The sequence below is a fragment of the Sebastes umbrosus genome, chromosome 12 (assembly GCF_015220745.1).
Source record: "Sebastes umbrosus isolate fSebUmb1 chromosome 12, fSebUmb1.pri, whole genome shotgun sequence".
In the NCBI taxonomy this organism is placed as follows: domain Eukaryota; kingdom Metazoa; phylum Chordata; class Actinopteri; order Perciformes; family Sebastidae; genus Sebastes; species Sebastes umbrosus.
In genome coordinates, this window is record NC_051280.1 from 17,752,795 (window position 1) to 17,772,131 (window position 19,337).

General features: G+C 39.8%; 3 protein-coding genes and 1 long non-coding RNA gene across 5 annotated transcripts in view; 2 read left to right on the forward strand and 2 right to left on the reverse strand.

Moving 5' to 3' along the window:
- On the forward strand, positions 1 to 6,570 carry snorc (secondary ossification center associated regulator of chondrocyte maturation). Its single transcript, XM_037788222.1, has 3 exons — positions 1 to 215; positions 4,661 to 4,822; positions 5,583 to 6,570. Exons 1-3 carry the CDS (start codon positions 140 to 142, stop codon positions 5,690 to 5,692), a joined length of 348 nt encoding a protein of 115 aa, XP_037644150.1. The 5' UTR covers positions 1 to 139; the 3' UTR covers positions 5,693 to 6,570.
- The window catches only part of gigyf2 (GRB10 interacting GYF protein 2), a 31,730-nt gene extending 20,237 nt beyond the window's left edge, over positions 1 to 11,493 (forward strand). Inside the window, exon 28 of the mRNA XM_037788161.1 lies at positions 11,428 to 11,493. Within this exon, the coding sequence (XP_037644089.1) occupies positions 11,428 to 11,478 (51 nt within the window). The 3' untranslated portion in view covers positions 11,479 to 11,493. The remainder of the gene's footprint in view (positions 1 to 11,427) is intronic.
- LOC119499038 overlaps positions 999 to 19,337 on the reverse strand; it is a 25,116-nt gene continuing 6,777 nt past the window's right edge. Inside the window, exons 2-3 of the long non-coding RNA XR_005209233.1 lie at positions 14,510 to 14,548; positions 999 to 1,135 (exon numbers count right to left, since the gene is read on the reverse strand). This is a non-coding gene — a long non-coding RNA (uncharacterized LOC119499038). The remainder of the gene's footprint in view (positions 1,136 to 14,509; positions 14,549 to 19,337) is intronic.
- Positions 16,167 to 19,337, reverse strand: part of itm2cb (integral membrane protein 2Cb) — a 5,071-nt gene continuing 1,900 nt past the window's right edge. Inside the window, exons 2-6 of one of the 2 annotated variants that reach the window (XM_037788208.1) lie at positions 18,782 to 18,919; positions 18,459 to 18,647; positions 18,243 to 18,353; positions 17,915 to 18,065; positions 16,167 to 17,370 (exon numbers count right to left, since the gene is read on the reverse strand). In XM_037788208.1, coding sequence (XP_037644136.1) covers positions 17,279 to 17,370; positions 17,915 to 18,065; positions 18,243 to 18,353; positions 18,459 to 18,647; positions 18,782 to 18,919 — 681 coding nt within the window. In that variant the 3' untranslated portion in view covers positions 16,167 to 17,278. Of the gene's footprint in view, positions 17,371 to 17,914; positions 18,066 to 18,242; positions 18,354 to 18,458; positions 18,651 to 18,781; positions 18,920 to 19,337 lie in introns of both variants that reach the window. The other variant, XM_037788207.1, reaches the window with a different exon arrangement.

The window sequence follows — 19,337 nt, forward strand, 5'->3', positions numbered from 1 at the left end:
CCCTCAGTTGCCTACCTCTCCTCCTGCGCTGCCCTGTACTCTTCTCCTGCTCCTCTCCCAGGGTCAGCTACTCGTTTGAAGTTCGAGGAGTTTCGGAGACGCTTCTGCTCTGTCTGGCATCTCATCCCTCACGGCCACCATGGTTCACAGCAGCAGTATCTGTAGATTCCTCCTCCTGGTGCTCCTAGGCCTCTTGGTAGCCTTTGTACACACAGGTAAACATCCTTTTGAGTGTGATTGATATGCTTATTTCATTTTTGTGGTTCAAGTATGCAACCTCACCTGTGTGTGGTGCAACTAATTATGGTAGAAATATTGCAAGAAACAGAAAAAACATGCGAGGAAAATCGTCCTTTAACAAATGAGGCGACAACAAATTGTATCAAGAAAATTCTGAACAAAGTCACAAACCTCTTTTTATGGAAAATTTTGAAAGATTTTGGTCATTTTAAATCTTTGCTTATCTTTTTTTTGCACCGAGAACATTTTAGAATAGGTAGGTTTATGTTTTTTATGTTCTTATAGTTATTTGCTTATCTGCTTTATGTGATTCATGGGCTGAGGTTTGGTGCTGTGTAGGTATCAAATCAAAGGTGTGTGTGTATACGTGTCATTTTTGCCCTCACACACACATTCACAGGCCTGGATGTTTGCAGCCCGATGTAAATGATGCAGTTGTTGGGACTCTGAGAGCTGTGAAAGCTGCTCTTTGACAAACAGAGTGATTCAGTTGCTTTCATGATGCCTGATGTTCATACGAAACTGAATACCTGCCGCCCCCGTGTAATTCGGGTGTGGAGTTTATTTCATGTATGTGGAGAGATTTTGGAGGTAGTGAGTAAGAAGCAGGCTCAGATTCAATGTCTTCATCTGTGAACATTTTGTTTGTGGTGTAGGAGGCGTTTATATCCAACATCGAATGGTTCTCAGCATGAGCGTTATTTAAGACTTGACAGTTCAGCACGCTCACTTTCTCTTTCTTTCCCTTTCACTTACCGTATTTCTCTGTTCCTCTTTGCGACATCTCTCAAATCAACTTGAAAGCACAGTAGAGCAGCTCTCAGGGCCAGAGGTCACAGTAGAGGTCAAGAGGGCAATGGGACGACAGGGATGTAGCAAGTCGACGATGTCCACTCTGTCCCGTGAAAAAAACAAAACATGGCTGTCACCTTTTACAAAAACCTACTGTGATAGAAAAAAAGGCTTTTTATGTCAAACAGTATGTCAGGGTTTCTGACACTGAGGTGCTATGACCTGCCTTTCTAAAATATATCTTTCGGCCTCTTCTCAATTTTAAGGTGGAAACATATTTTGAATGCCTCACAAGACTCAGTAAACAAAGAAATGTTATTGTGTTCTGCTTCAAACTGAGTTGCAGCCAGCTCTTATCTATGGTTGGCATGTACAGTATGTGATGTTTTCAAGTAGTGCCACCAATCTTGCCCACATGACTAAACAACCAACCCAGTGACTGAACCAGCGGGACATCTAATAAAGTGAGAGAGCCTACAATACAGAGAAGCATTCATCATGCAAAAATAAAATACAAAACACGCTGGTTCATTTGACAAATATTTTACTAAGGAGAATGCGGCCAACACCTATGAGTTAAAGAGGGTGAAGCAAGGACACATGACACCAACGATGTCATGTTTGGGCTGCGTCGCTCGCGGTTTCGAAGCTTGGCCCGGTTGCTTTTCACACACACCCGTCTGCGCGTTTTGTCATCTCTCTGGCTGGTGTGAAATCCTGACCGAAGAGGCTTGAGGTACCAACAAATGGCTTTCTGTGTTTTTAGTGTCTGAAATCGGCCTTCCCTAAAGTCTGCCGGGCTTTTTACGAGTCTGGACTTGCGCATAGAGACGGAGGGTTCTTGATTGACACATGGAGTCATGTCTTTAAAAAGGTGTGACTTAGTGCAGTGATTCCTAACCAGGGGTCATACCTGAGCCAGTGTCAACATTATGTGATGCAGTTGAGAGTGTGTGAAAAGAAAGTTAGACTAGCTAACAAGAAGAGAAGTTGAAATAGTTAGCTAAAAGTAATGGACGTTTTATAACAGTTTTAATAGCTAAAGTTAATGAACAAATAGTCAAAACTGACAGAAGTCATTCTTAAACAGTTAAAAGGTGTCAAATTCGAAAGTCAGAGCACGTCTATGCTTGAAGGATTTACTCCACATGGCTCTCAACATGGTGACGGCCACAAACACACAATCATATACTGATGGCAGTGCAAGATCCATCAGGATCTAATCTAAATACTCATTTGCACACCGATGGCACAGCCTTTGGGAGCAATTTGGGGTTCAGTATCTTGTCCGAGGACATTTCGACACGTGGACTGGAGGAGCCGTGGATCGAACTGCCGATCTTATGATTAGTGGATGACCTGCTCTACCTCTGAGCCACAGTTGCCCCGACAACTAGATACAGCGTTGGAGGCGGGCTCCCGTTCATTCCCATGAGAGTAGCTCAGTGGCGCATGAAACCAAAATGGCTAGACTACCGAGTGATAAAGTACCCGGATTATTCGGCGATCTTCCGCATCCATTGGGCCCATAGAGAAGGCGCAGTAGCGTTTTCTTTAACTCCGCCTCCCAGTACTAGCTCCAGCTGCAGTCTGGGGCTCATTCACATGAACGGAGGAAGGAAAATAACTCTGGCTTCGGCTATTAGTGCATTTTACAACTTTGAGGACCTAATGATTTAAATAAGGGCTATTCAAGTGTTCATACTGGGAAGTTGATTCACCTCAAAAAACATTGTCCGCTGATTTACGGATGTCTCTTTATCAATGTAAGTCTATGGGAAAAAGTATTTTTGGGCCCAATGGCATCACGTGATGGACACAAAAGTTGTAGTACCGCCGTTTGGCCACAAAGAAAATTTGATTCAAAGCACGGCGCTCTTCCTGGGGGCTTGGTGGCTTCGGCCCTCGACATCTTGGCAGTGATGACACAGCCTGTACCAGCTAATCCAAAATGGGCAGAGAGGTGGATCGTCGGTGGAGCTGAGGCGGGCAAATAGTTGTTTGCTGCAATATTAATGCTCTGAGTTTCAAATTTAGCACTTTTAAGTTGAGAGTGGCACACAACAAGACGGATGGTGTTGTGATGACGGGGTACTTGAGCTCATCTGACAGGGATGAGGGGGTACATCAGTTGCCACTGACTGAGTAATAGGCTAGCTGTCAGCTGAGAAGATGTTTATTATTCAGAAGGCTTCAGTTGTTAATTCCATTAAACAAAAATTACAAGCTCGAGTGAACACCTCCTCATGGAAACAACACCAACGGAAAACATCATGTTATTATTTTTTGCTTTCTTATTGAATCAAGCCGTCCAGAAGGCACAGCCTTTTACACACAGGGACTATTTAATAAACAAGTTTGTTTGACATCCAGTGCCCAGTCGGTGCCTGGTTTGGGCCTGGCCGGTTGTTACTGGTTGCAGCCCGCCGCCCTCCGTGACCGCACAAGCTGCCTTTTGTGCCCTAGGCTGAAGGCCTCATTGATGGCTGAGCTGGCCAGAGGCCCGGGCCTCCGAACCTCCAGCCAGCTACAGGACAGGAAGCTGCACACGACTCAGAGTCAACACAGCAGCATCAAAATACTCACATCAGAAGTGCATATCAGAATTTTAAAAGATACCGCAGCAAACATGATGACGTTAAAGACTTCAGATTATATCATATCCAGTAGTTTGTTAGTATTGTGAAGAGAGGTAAGAGGCTTCTTTGACAATGACAGAGAAAAGACAGCAGAGGAAAGCAGGGCGAAGGAGTTTACTGAGGGCGTCAGAGGCTACAAAGTAAATATGTAGCGTTAAATAAACTGAGTGTAAATATGTTTGGATTACGGTTTTGTTGGTATGCTGAGGATAGGATAAGTGAATCAGTGAGTGGGTGGGCTTGTGTGTGAAGATCACATTTTCCCCGTTCCTCCGAATTTCAAAAGAAAAGCTGTACAGCTGTTGTCGGCTACCACTATCATCATTTTGGTGGTTTATCTTCAATTGAGGTTGTGTTAGGAAACTGAAATGTAGAAAGAGACCTTGTTTCTCTGGCTACTGTAGAGGTGTGAAAAGTCTCAGGGTAACTTCATGCTCAGATGGGAGGAATGTCAGAGAACAAGTTGGGATGGAAAGAGTAGAGGCTGTAGATTGGCACAGAGAGTTGTACACAACCTGAGCTTCATGCACAGTCAACTAATCACTGCCTCTCATACGAGCTATTTGCGCTGAAGCATAACACATCTACTACTTCACTGAAATAATTAACCAAATCTTGGTTGAAGGAGACAATTATAGAAAAGCTTGGTTGAACCCTCGAAACATGTCAAGAGGCTACCTGTAGCTCAAACGGACAAAATGTTCATCCTCTACAAAGACATCCTTATGCCCAGGCCTGAGCCGTTAACTCAGGGAGACAGAGAGAGGCTGTTGGGGTCATTACAGACGGGGCCATGTGTGCCGCTCTGCATCCCCGAGGCCTCCGCGTCCAGAGAAAAGTCAAACACAGCCATTAGCAAAGCCGTGCGCCTCGTCAGTGAAATAACCACCTTAAGAAAACATACAGTAAGTCAATACTGCATAAGTGACTGTTTCTAGATCAGCCATGTTAAAAAGAAGTGGTACATGTTTTTGTTTTTTTCTCTGCAGAGACCGTCGCAGACGCAACAACCAGAGACAACCAGGACACCATGTCTGGAGAACCACCCAGTGACGTCACCACCAAAGACCCTTTCCAGGACATGACGGAGCAGTCCTTCACCTTCGACTACGAAGACATCACACACTCTCATGCCCTGGACGAGGAGGAGGGTAAAACTGACACTATATACACCAAATCATATGTATTCAATAGGCCTGTTAAAGTTATCACGATATTAACGCGGTAACGCAAATTAGTTTTAACGTCACTAATTTCTTTAACTAATTAACGCCATCGATCTTGTGAACATTGTAGCGGGTTTTAAATCTAGAGTTAAGATGCTGGTATCATATGAAACTAGAAAAACCTAAAGAATTTATTGGTACCAACAATGTCATACTAGCTTGTTGGGAAGGAGGTTAAATAACACTCAAAGCGTGCGCAATATTTGGGCAAGGAAAAACTGTCCTGGCCATTTCCAAAGGGGTCCCTTGACCTCTGACCTCAAGATAAGTGACTGAAAATGGGTTTTATGGGTAATAACGAGTCTCCCTTTTACAGATATGCCCACTTTATGATAATCATATGCAGTTTGGGGCAAGTCATAGTCAAGTCAGCACACTGACACACTGACAGCTGTTGTTGCCTGTTGGGCTTGAGTTTGCCATGTTATGATTTGAGCATATTTCTTTATGCTAAATGCAGTACCTGTGAGGGTTTCTAGACAATATTTGTCATTGTTTTGTGTTGTTAATTGGTTTCCAATAATAAATATATACATACATTTGCATAAATCTCCCTTTAAGGTACATTTTGAACAGATAAAAAATGTGCAATTAATTTGGGATTAATCATGGACGGTTAAATATTTGAATGGATTGACAGTCGTAGTATTCAAATGATTAAAATTGTGTGCATGTGTGTGTGCAGGGGTGCTGGGGCCAGGAGCCATCACAGCCATTGTTATAGCGGTCTTCCTAGGAGCATCTGTCCTCCTCGCCCTCATCGTCATCACACTCAGGAAGTTCACCGCCTCCTAGAGTGAATACATCGTGTATGCATGTGTGTGTGCGTGTTTGTATGTCAACGTTTGTCTTTTGCCTCTCATCTCAACTCTTTCTTTCAATCTGAGTCTTGTCTTTCGCTTCGCTGTAGATGCTGAAGATTGTGGCAGGTCCCTTGACTGACTTTTTTTTTTTTTTTTTTTACAGTTTTTCTCCTGTAAACACACTCTAATTGTTGCTCAACATGTCCGCTTGTTACCGAAGGTATAATGTTAGAAGCTGGCTGGCTCTTCCAGTGGAAATCCTAGCATGTCCATGTCATTCATGTTTTTTTCTTAATCTTGCATGCTCTAAAGGGTTTATAATGTTTGTGGGCTGTTTGTTTCCTGATGTGAAGTATCCTACATGTGTTTGCTTTTATTTGTACATGAAGTGTATGTGCTGTTGTCAGTCTCTGTCTTACTTTTTTTTCTTCCTTCAATAAGGTTTTTATTAGTCTTTCACAATGATTTTAACTTGTGCCAAAATCATGTCTAAAATATTCCCTTGGTGTCACCCATGTACAAGTTTGTATTGCACCATTTACAAACATTTGTAGAGTCAAAATAAGAAGAAAACATTTTAGAAAGGCTTCTTCGATGAAGGTAAACAGGGTAGATGGGTTGTTTGTTTTACCTGCAGAGCAAATATAAAGTTAGAGTGTGGATGAATTTGTGTTTGCACTCAAATGAGTGTTTGTAGTTTTTTGTTGTCGTTTTATTATTTGCAGGCGGTTGGAAATTATTTTAGCGCCTCAGAGTCCTCAGCCATACAGCTAGAATTTGCTATGATAATGCCATAGTAATGTTACTGCCCGAGTATTTTGTTGGATTTCAATTGAATAAATAAAGACAATAAATCAGATGCCAAATGTCTGTGACTGCTGTTATTATTTATTTATTTTTTTAATTATAACCATTTGCTTTTCTTTTGTCGGTTAGCATTTATATACATATTATAAACAGTTTGCAATGCCAGTCCTAGTGATACAAAAAAGATTCATACAAAATAAATAAGCCATGTTTTCAAAAAGAAAAAGATGACAAAGTGCCTGCACGACGTTCAATTTTCATTTTATGTAGTTCATAATCTTTAACTATAGTTAAGACAAATCATACCGATATTATTACTATACTGGTGAAAATTGGCTGATTTCCAACCTTTTCTCTATCTGTCAGAGTTATAGCGTGCGTCTCTGGGGCGCAGCTGCAAAATCTGTTCTTCCTGCATCCAGCGCCGTCATTTTGATGTGACAGTGACGTAGCTGGATGCAAGGAAGTCCTACAGTAATGTGAAGCTGTAGAGCTAATGCTCTGCAGTTGACCGTGAGGAAAATAATAAAGAGTTGTTCCAGTCTTGGTACATGCAGGTTCGGACTTCTGAGCATCTGTGTTTTCATTTTATTACCTGCATAAGTATAGGCGCAACTCAGCCACACTATGTTTTGGCCGGGCGTCAGTAGCTCACGTGCATTGCATCCGGGTGCATGTAAGCACTGCCGCCACGGCTCCGTGAGCCGGAGAACAATATATCAATATAGCATGCAATGAAGAATTTATTACTTCAATGGACTACATTTCCCATCAACACTGATTGGACATCAACATAAAAGGTGGCGAATTATTCCTTTAAAATTGACTTAAATAAATAAATCAATGTAAAATATGCTGCAGCATCTGTTAATTGTAAAACGATGTGTGTCTCATATAACTATATAAAATAAACTCTTTACAAAAGCCTTTATGGTCCCAAAACACAGAGGAGAATAATGTAAAGTGAGAAAAGTTTTGCGTTTATCTATCGAAACCACCGGCTTTCACTTCAGTCACAACAGTAGGTGGCAGTGTGCATTTACAGAGAATAGGCTATGGTTTTCCCAAAAATGAAAACTATCTCACACTAATGTGCCCTAAACCTTTCTGATTTGTTCCACTTCAAAGACATTTCTCAGCTGATTGATCATTATCATAATTAACAAAACTTGTATTTTACTTCTGAACAAATGGGGCAAAAACAATCTTCTCACACTTTAAATACAGTCAAGTCATCCCCCCACTTGAAACCAGGAAACCCTCAAAATTAATCACAGTCTACAAATCTGTGTCTGCAGCCTTTCACAGAACTGAAACGATGAACGCTCCGACTCTCAGTCTCTCTTTGAGACAGGAAGACTCATTTCCACCGGAACACTAAGACGAATACCAATATCACTAACAGAAGAGATGGAAACTAATGATAAACAAACTAGTCTTTGACCTAAAAAGTAGAAAGTGAATATATACAAGGATATAAAGTCACATGGTCCAGGCCTTTTATTCACAACATCAATAGACTGTTCGTCACCATCGCAACATCCCAACACTGAACATTCACGAGATGCAGTGAACAATCAAAATAAATATGACTTCATTTCATATAGTGATGGAAACTCCAGTTTGAGGAAATAAAATTTCACAATCTTGACATGTGGTAGACTGACATGACAGACGTGGTATTGGCAAATAATACAGTTTCTTAAATTTATATCATTTTATCCTGTTTAAGTTTGTGTCCTTTTTGATACTTGTCTTAGATCTTTTTAGTCTTTCAGCTAATTTCTAGTCACACTTGTCACAACTTTGGTCTGGACTCAAATATCTCAACAACTATTGCATGGATTAAAATAAAATGTTGTACAGATATTCATGGACCCCACAGAATGATTCCTACTGACTTCTCAACTAGCACCAACATTCAAATTTATGCAATATTTTTGTTTGTAAACAAATAACTGTAAAACGAATGACTCGCATCAGATTCAGCTTTACTTTGTGTTTAGTGCTAATTAAGCAAATGGTAGCATGATAACATGCTAACCTACAATGGTGAACATGTACCTGCTAAACATCAGGATGTTAGCACTGTCATTGTGAGCATGTTAGCATGCTGATGCATTTAGCCAAACCACCGCTGTGACTAAGCACAGTCTCTCAGAGCTGCTTACAGCTCTTAGTCTTGATTCTCCAATTATTCTAGTTGACTGTATGAATTTTGTTTCTTCTTTCTGTTGTTGTTTTAGTTTACAGGGTATGTTTTAAACGTTGTTTCATATTTATTCTCATTATTACCTACCCAAGATCTTCCTTGTCAATGTTTTGGTTTATTTTGTAAATTAAAAAAAAAAAAAAAACAAGTTTAATGAAATCTTGAGTGAAGAGGTAAAAATTAAACACCAAAGTATGGTTTACATTTTGTAATACCTTGTAATTTGGAAGTGCCTTCATCATTTCAAGTGTTAAACAATTGCTGTCAATTGATTAAAATATTGAATCATGATTAATCGCATGATGGTCCATAGTTAATCTTGATTAATTGCAAATTAATTGCACATTTTTTCTTCTTTCAACTCTAACTTACATTTTTTCTTTCAACTTCTGCCTGCAATGTAACACAAAGTCATCTTAAGTCATTTATATTGTTTTGTTTGTTAATTACAAAATTAATTATTATTATTATGATTTTTAGACATTACTTGATACTAGGGCTGTCAATTGATTAAAATATTTAATTACATTAATTGCATGATTGTGCATGATTATTTGTGATTAATCAGACTTTTTTATCTGTTCAAAATGTATCTTAAAGGGAGATTTGTCAAGTATTTAATACTCTTATCAACATGGAAGTGGGCAAATATGCTTGCTTTATGCAAATGTATGTATATATTTATTATTGGAAACCAATAAACAACACAAAACAATGACAAATATTGTCTAGAAACCCTCACAGGTACTGTATTTAGCATTCAAAATATGCTCAAATCATAACATGGCAAACTCAAGCCCAACAGGCAACAATAGCTGTCAGTGTGTCAGTGTGCTGACTTGACTATAACTTGCCCCAAACGGCATGCAATTATCATAAAGTGGGCATGTCTGTAAAGGGGAGACTCGTCGGTACCCATAGAACCCATTTTCAGTCACATATCTTGAGGTCAGAGGTCAAGGGACCCCTTTGAAATTGGCCATGACAGTTTTTTGATTAACCAATTAATTATTTACTTTAAAAAATAGCAAAAGAATGCCTGCCACAATTTCTCAGAGCCCAAGATGAATTCAGTTCAATTCAATTCAATTTATTTTTGTATAGCGTCAAATCACAACAGAAGTTATCTCAAGACGCTTTATATATAGAGCAGGTCTATGACCGTACACCATAGTTTAGAGACCCAACATGATCCACCAAGCGCGCTGTGGCCAGGAAAAAGTCCCCGATTACTGGGAAGAAACCTGGAGCAGAACCGGATGCAGGGCGGGCGGCCATCTGCCGAGACCGGCTGGGAGGATAGATAGATAGATAGATAGAGAGAGAGAGAGAGAGAGAGAGAGAGAGAGAGAGAGAAGCAGCCACACAATAATAGCATAGCAGCTGTAATAGCTAATACAAGTAGGACTGATAACACAAAACCAATAGTGGTTGATGGAAAGAGTGATAGTACAATTATCGGAATTGATGTCATTGATGTCACACATGAATGTGTCTGAATGTGATAAATGTCTCTTTGAATGTGGTATTTTGTCCGAGCAGCAGTTCTAACTAAATGATACTCAGTTTACTATGATATGACTACTTTACTATGACTGAGAAAAACAGAAAATTATCACCTTTTAAAAGTAATCAATTCATTGTTTCAGCTCTAATCATTGTATTTTTTATGCTGTGAAATGTCCCTCAGTATTACTTCCATTACAAATACAAATGAACTGTTCTGTTCTTGCAGTTTGCAGTGATCATACATGTTTGTATCTTTAAAAAGCATATAAAGTAAGACCTGCTGAAAAAAAAAATTCTGCCTTGATTTTAAATGGCTATAATACACATCAGAACAAACAAGCATAATGTTTGGCATGACTCAGGAAGTGGTGATGAAACGACAAAGGTACAGAAAGCAGAAGTCTGTCTGGCACAGTGGAGGGTGTTAGACAAACACACACACACACTGACTGAGAGACAGAGAGACTGGCATCCGTGAGGTAAGAGTGCAACTTGATTTTCCACTGTACAAGATATATATGAAAGTGCCGTGTTAGTGTTGCAGCTAAATGTTAATGACGAACCAAACGTGTGTACCGGTAGTACTTTTGTTTAAATGTTTAAATTACAAGCCAGACGTTCATTGTAAATACTCGTTAAAAGATATTATAGACGGCTAACAATTATCTACGTGACCTTTAACATGCTGTTGGTCTGGTGGATGATTGTTTACTTCTTTAATTTTCTTCTAGATACATGACCACAGAGATATGTTTTTGGTTTTTCACTCCTCAGAGTAGTAATAGTTTGGGGTTTTCTCTATACATGCTCACATTTCACACAAAGACCTGATTCTTTGTATTTAATTGTGTTTAAATCACTAAAGCCTCAGATCCTTATGGTACTCTTTATTTGTGTTTGATTAAAGACAGGCGCACAGAAAAGGTCAAACATATACCTGACTTATTAATTCTAATTTAAACTTATATTGAATATTGAAACTAATATGATGTATGTTCTCTTGGTGTCTTTGGCCTTTACAGATCTGGAAGCCGATATAAAAACAAGTTCACAGCTACTGAACCCACACAACTGAGAGTTTTCACACGGCTTTGCACAGTGTGGGAACAAAGAGTAATGACAGGAAAGACAGATTCACTTTGAAAATCCTCACAGAGCTGCTGAAATCGAATCAAATCAAACTATTTCCTTTGCTGCAGCAGCAGCAGCGGCGGCGGCGGCGACACCATGACAAGCAACTGTTCGTTTGAAGGGGTGGACAACCTGATGAGATATGTAGAGCTGGTCATCTACATGCCCATCTTCCTCCTTGGTCTGATTCTCAATGTTGCGGCGCTCTTAGTGTTTTGCGTCATTCTGCGGAAATGGACGGAGTCAACCATCTACATGACCAGCTTGGCTCTGATGGACCTGCTCCTCCTCTTCCCTCTTCCTTTCAAAATGCACGCCACCAATCACCTATGGCCTGCCGACCTCCAACCTCTCTGTTCGGTCTTGGAAAGCCTGTATTTTGTTGGGATATATGGCAGCATCTACATCATCATGTGTATATCTGTGGACCGATGGGTGGCTATCTGTCACCCGTTCAAAGCCAAGCAACTGCGCTCACCCAAAGCAGCTCTGGGGACCTGCCTGGGTGTCTGGGTGCTGGTGCTGGCAACGATCTTTCCAACCACGTATCGCTTCAGGCAGGCCCAGCAGATGGACTTCCACTGCTTCCACAGGTTTTCAGAGAAAGGCTGGAGCCCACCGGTGATCATCAGCCTGCTGATGTTTGGGTTCCTGGGCCCTGTGCTGGTTTTGGTTTACTGTTCGGCCCAGACCATCTGGGCGCTTCAGCAGTCCGGCCAGCGCAGTCCCATGAGCCGGGCCTGTGTGAAGATCATCTACAGCAGTCTGAGCGCCTTCCTGCTGCCTTTCACCCCCAGCCATTTGGGCATCCTCCTGCAGTTCCTGGTGAGAGAAACTGCAAGTTCATTTTAAGTAAAATGAAAGTGAAAAGAATGAAGCAGGTTAATAAAAAAATAAAGGTGAAAACAATCTCACCTCGAGGTCCATTTAGTCGCTGTTCTGGAGCAGATGGGGTTAAATTGTAGATGTTTAAATTTCCATTTTTTCAGATCACTTTTCCTTGAAAACCTAAGGAATCTATTGGTACTAACCATGTCATACTAGCTTGTCGCGAAGGCTCCGAACTTGCGCTTAATTTTGGCGAGGAAAAACTGTCATGGCCTTTTTCAAAGGGTTGAATATGGATTCTATGGGTACCCACGAGTCTCCCCTTTACAGACACATGCAGTTTGGGGCCAATCATAGTCAAGTCAGCACACTGACACACTGACACCTGTTGTTGCCTGTTGGGCTGCAGTTTGCCATGTTCTGATTTGAGCATTTTTTTATGCTAAATGCAGTACCTGTGAGGGTTTCTGGACAATATTTGACATTGTTTTGTGTTGTTAATTTATTTCCAATAATAAATATATATTTACATTTGCATGACGCAAGCATATCTACCCACTCCCATGTTGATAAGAGTATTAAATATTTGACAAGTCTCCCTTTAAGGTACATTTTGAACAGATACAAAATGTGCAATTAATGTGCGATTAATCGTGATTAAATATTTTGATCGATTGACAGCCCTAGTATCAAGTAATGTATAAAAATCACAATTCATTTTGTAATTAACAAACATTATAAATGACTTAAGATGACTGTGTTACATTGCAGTCAGAAGTTGCGATTCCGCCTTTGTTTTTTTACTCCTGTAACCAGGATTTTAGAAAAACTGACATCTTTTGTGTTTTATGACCTGTTTTTTTGGCCTGGTTTGGCATGGTTTCGTTAGAGAAATGAGAGACCAGTAGGCTTACGCTCATATACTATGTGATCATTTTCAGAGACATTTCTTAAGTGACTCAAGGTCTTATTTTTTTTTTAAGTATGCACGTGGAAGCAAAGAAAGCAGCCAATTCAACCAGCGGTGAAGCATATTATGCACTGTTCATTTTATTCTAGTATTAAACATCTCAGCATCTGTGACCATTCTGTTTCAGCCACAAAAAAGGCTGTATAGAATTATAAAAGATCCTGGAGCCGAGACATAAATAAAATAAAAAAGTCAAACTAATCACGGACGTTGACCTGGCAGACTGTTTTAGCAAGTACAGCAAATGTACAAAGAGATCCTCTTCAAAAAGCCTGATAAGAAAATGTAAATGTGAATGATCATACATGTAGGCAGGATGTTTTGACTAATGTTTCTCTGTCCTCCACTTGTGACCCTTCACATAATTCCAGGTACACCGAGGAATGATACAAGACTGCGGCAGCAGGGCCGGGATCAGCCTATTCATACAGATAGCTATGTGCCTGTCCAACATCACCTGCTGTCTGGACGCTCTGTGCTACTACTTCATCGCTCATGAGGTGAGGAGCACCAAACACACCTTCAGGATGTCTATGACCAGCCAAAGAAGAGCCACCTTCAGCTCTTCAGAGGTCTGAACGCAAAGACAATTCAAGTTAAATATATATTTGTCCTCAGAGGACGGCTGGTGGTGAATATGAGTTTTAGCAGGGCAGTGAAACTGAAAAAGAGACGGTATTGTTTCCAGTAGGTGATGGGCAAGTGTGGCATGCACTAAGAGTTTTTGCGGGTCAGACTGCAAGCTTAACTAACCACAGTGCTTGAGAGTAAGGCTAAGAGGAAATGGCTTAATGAGCTCTGGTTCATGATTTGGTCGAGCGAATGGAAGCCCCAAGACGCCTCCGCAACCTCAGAGAGCTCTGAAACCCAAAGTGTAGACTGCAAAAACAAATCCAGCCAGCAACAACCCACAATGTGACTTATTTCTATAAAGATTTATGGATAAGCCTGTGAAACGGCTCAAGGCACTTTCAGGTCATCCAGTCCTGCACACTGAGAAATTGATGTGGGGGTACGATTCATTTCCAAACAGTAAAACAGGCACCAGCAGCTCATTGCAGAGCTTTACTGTATTATGTCCGACAAATCAAGTCAAAGACGCTCTACTGTTCTGAAGACCAACTATTTACGCTCAGATACACTTCAGACCAATTTGGTTCAATAGATACAGTTGGTCAATTGTGAAACTTCTTACAAGAAAACGAATTATGATAACAATGGGTTTTGTTTATATAGCATCTCTCATATATAAAATGCAGATTTACATAAAACGTCAACTTGAAACAAGTAAATAATCAAAATTATTAGCAAGTGAATAAATGTATATTCATTCAAATAAAATATTCACTTACCTAAAATATGAGTAAATCAAGACACCAACCAGTTGAGATCTGAAAACACATAAATGTAATTGATTATTATTTAATTCATAATTATTTATCATTACTAGCTTAATGACAACATATTTTTATAAACTTTAACTGATACTTAAAACATTTTATTACGGTCATAATTGTTGACGTTTTCTTAGTTTGGCTCTTCGGCACATTGTGACTTGTTTAAGAAATACTTACTTACTAACTACATCTATTAGTGGTTAATTATTTTTTTAGTATTTGGAGAGAAGTTACAATAATGTATGCATCATGTAAATTACTATATAAATAAAGCCTGAGGCTGATTTTCTATTTTTATGGATTTTAAATTTATCTCCGACCTTATTAATTAAAACTAAAATAATGTTCACATTTCATATATTGACCTGATTCTGCTGAACGTTTAGCAAACTGATTGTGGTGAGTCGAAACACACAATGTTTATTATAGGACATGCTATTAGTCATGATGATATATGTGAATATAAATATATGAATATAAATATGTACTTTTTATTTGAATTTTTTTTTTTTTAACAATGTAGCTTCAAATGTGCAATAATATTATCAAAATTGTTAAAAGCCAGTTGTTAATGGCAGTTGGTCTGACCTGTGTACGAAGACTGCTTATAAGACTGTTTTGATATTAGTATGTTTACGAAGGACATTTGATTCATGTGAATGTCGAAGCTAAACCCAAATGGAAAGTTGCACATGCAGTACATTAAGCCGCTCTCTGTCTTATTTTGCTCATGTTGAACAGAGTCACCTTGTGGTATCAGTGGACGGTGTTCATAAGTCCCGATTAGGGGATTTATTGTATATTAATGCCGTTTTTATTGTATAAAATAATATCTTCTAAACCAGAACAAGACATGAAACTGTGATGATTTGGTTTACTTGCATTACTTGTGTCTCGATGCTTTTATTTTGCACATGCCTCCTCTTTGTTGAGTTTCAGTTTTATTTGTTTGTGCTCATTTCAGTTTTGTTTCTGTGTGAAATTAGTTTTTTATAAAGCTGTGGAGATTCTTGATGTATTTTTCTGTACTTCTGTGTAACTGGTCTGTAAAATAAAGTAAGCCCAGACAAAAACATAATGATATAAAAATGTGAAATTAATATTTATCAGAGCAAAGCCTTTAACAGGTGAATAATGTAGATTTTGTTGACCCACCGATGATGTTTGTATTTTTATATCACATGCTTTACCTCTATAGCCGATTTGAAACTTAAAGCTCACGCTTACATTACAACATGACACATGAAAATGACTTTACTCAACTTTTCTCAACCATTTGCATGACAGCAATTGTGAAAGCAAATCTTCCTCTTCCATTTAAAGTGAAATAAAGCTAACCACAAGAGAACAAGAGATTCGTCTTGTGATGTGTGTATGTGTCACATTCACCACGATGACGCTGCAGTTTTACGTTCTATAGAAAAATCATCCACAGATCGTAAGCAACACCAGGGCTGTGTGTTTAAATATACAGTAGCTTCCTTTTTCAAATGTTTACACATTGGAATGGTTAATATTTTGCGCAATCTCCAATTATTCTACCCCATAATTTTCATTCATGATGTGCTTGATTTACTGACACTGTTGCAGATGAACATTCAAAACACATTCAAAAGTTTGATCATTTATTCTTAAAGCAGCAAGATATTACAAGAAAAATCGACTGTACAAGGAAATAAAGTATCCAGGATGATGAAATATGAGCACATATTACAGGTCTCTCTCAACAGAGACTTATTTGCTCCAGGTTGTACATTAGAAAGACACCCCAAATCTTTTTCTTTTTTAAGTTGGGACGAATTAACATTGCAGAGATTATAATGCCAAGATAGGAGGGATCGGAAACTGGCGAGAAGTGAAGAGGAGGAAGAGCAAGACACAATGAGTTTTAGCCTTTGCTATCATCTACAGTAAGTGATCTAAACTAAAAAGCATTCTTTCTAAATATTTCATATATCCTTAACACTGAGCATAGCATCGCCGACTGCAGACTTTGGTACCTTCTGTCTCTCTAAAGCACTGCTACTAATTACAGTCTAAAGCCATTATATCCAAGGAGTAGGAAAGTGTGATACCAAAGGAAATAAGGAGACAAACAATAAAGAAATCATCCACAAAACAAGTCGATTTCAGATAAAAATCTATGCATGTAACAATATGAAATCCAGAAGAAAATTAATTTACAGTATATATTGCTTAGGAACAATCAAATATTTATATACACCATTCATTAATGATACAAACCAGCAAAGAAACGTCTAAACTACATGAGGTATGTTTTGCTTTTTTCTGACATTTAAAACTAAAAAACAACAAAGAAACAAATATTAACATGAGTGCACCGTGCAAGCAGCTTCCAAGTATTCTTACAATCACCCACGGTGCACTGGGTTACTATATAACAATAAAGACAAGTCTAAAATAAACTTAAATCAAGTCTGATGCAAATGTAAGAAACTGACACACATTAACATCTTATGCACAGCTTGACAAGCTACAGATATATCCAAACAACAACATCATCCAAATATACAGACTGTAATAAAAAAAGACATTAACATTGAACGTAAAAGAGCATTTTTCAACTTGAGACAAAAAAAAACATTAAAACTGAAAGTTAAACTGTTGGACAAAGACTTGCTCTTAAAGTGCAGCCTAAAGAATTCAAGAGGTATGGTTTGAAATTGGCTTCAAAGTTGGATGGCTGTGATTCCCGCCTCAGATTTAGAACCTGTCACAGATGACGGTCTCAACCACAAAAGTGTTCTCGAAGTGACGAATGCTGTGGCACCTCTTTGTCTCGCGCCTCTCAATACCTGGAAGAGAAAAGAAGACGCATTTAGAAAATCTGTTTTCGGTAGTGAAGGCGTGATCATATTATTTCTACCGCTACCAAGCCTACAGGTGTCCATTTTGAATGAGCACTGGTGATTCCCACAAATCACATCCTTATATGTACTCATGGGGAAGTTTGTTGCATCAGATCTCTACCGCCAATCGAAGGCAGCAACGACAAAGATATCACTGAGGCGCATCACTACCTCCTCCATAGTGTGTGGATGTGTCCACCGCACTACCAGTGACTCACTTAGCAGGAAGTTCCCAGGCTGCGCCCACATACTGACATGATAATCAAGCTGCCAAGCTGTTAGAGGAGGATTTTACACTGCAGACACAATCTCTGAAACGTACTCTAGGAAGCCCCTATTTGGTTCCGATTTTGTTTTCTGCATGGTCACATGACTCAACATCTCACAAGGGTTGGCGTGAAAGAGGGTGATAAGCTAGCAGCATCACTCATTATTTAGCATCTCATATTGCCTGACTAAATTGTAAAAGGAAGTGGATGTGTGCACTCACGTCTGTGCTGGTTGCGGCGTCTGAGGCGGTAGGTTTCTTTGCCGTAGCAGAGTCTGTGGATGAACGGGCCCAGCTGCCTCATGTTCCTCACCCTCCCTGTCACCATCATCTCCTCCTGGATGATGTAAGTCTGAGGAAGGTACGTCCCTCTCTGTTCCAAAAGAAACACAAATGAATCACTCAGTTGATCGGTCTGTGGGAGGAACGCTGCAGATCGGAAAATGGGAATATGCTGTCCTTCACTCTCTCAGACAGCCATTCATCTCTAACAATGCTTTTACAACAGCCGCACCAGTGACATCAGCAGCGAATGTAGCGAGTGTCTCACCTTGACATTGACGAGCAGCTCCCACAGGTTCCGTGGAGGCATCACCAAAGTTGTGTTCAGCTCAGTGATGTAGCATTTGTCCAAAGCAATGTCATGATAAGCTGTGAGGCCCTGGAATCAATTAAAAAAAGAAGATTACAATCTGTGCTATAATAAAACACTAACAAGAAAATGTAATCAGAGCAAACCAGTGAACGTACGGATGCATTAACCTACCCTCTGAAAGTCGTGGATGATATCAGCGGGGTCGCTGCCTCCAAAGTGTGGCACAGGTACACTGATCTGCTCGTAGTTGTCGTCAAGGTAGATGCCGACATTCTCCTCGAGTTCCTGTCGGCCCCTCAGAGGAGCGTACACAGAGTCCTCGTAGACAACCCGGCAGTGGAACAAGCTGTCTTCTGGGATCTGCTAATGGGGCAAAATAGAGCTGAGTTAGCATGTGACAGTTACTTTAGGTTTTTAATATTTGTGTTCATTAAACATTCTGTGCCACTGGGTTCAGGATATAATCTGAGATGGGGGCGGTAGAGTGAACTGACCTGAGGTATAAAGTAGTAGCGATAGACGTAGATAGAGGCCAGCACCAGTCCTGACATGAAGACCACAAGACCAAAGGTGAGGCAGCAGAGGGCGGTTGGAAAAGGCTTCTTGGACCTGACTGGAAGAACCAGCTGCTCCTGTAAAGAGAAAAGCAATTTGGTTAGAGGACAAGTCCACAAGGAAAGGTCAGCTAGTTAACCAAGAGATTAACCTGTGGACATGATGGTATTTTGTAGGACCCCAAGTTTTCCAAGAACACAAAATATGTGAAAAATTATGTAAAGAACATGTAGGGTTTTTTCATTTGATGTAATGGTGCAGCCAAGAAAAATCTGTCTTTTTTTAGTTTGATGTTTCGGTATAAGTGTAATGAAGTTTTAATGAAGCGTGGAATCTAACTCTGAAGCTACTTAAATTGAAGATTTCTGTATCAGAGGACATAATGTCCTCTCACACCGCCATGCCTTCCTGTACAAAGTTGAAATCGTAATAATGAGTTAATTCTGACGGGAGGCAGGTTGCAAAGTCGTCAGTCAGGCGAGGAGATCTGGTAGA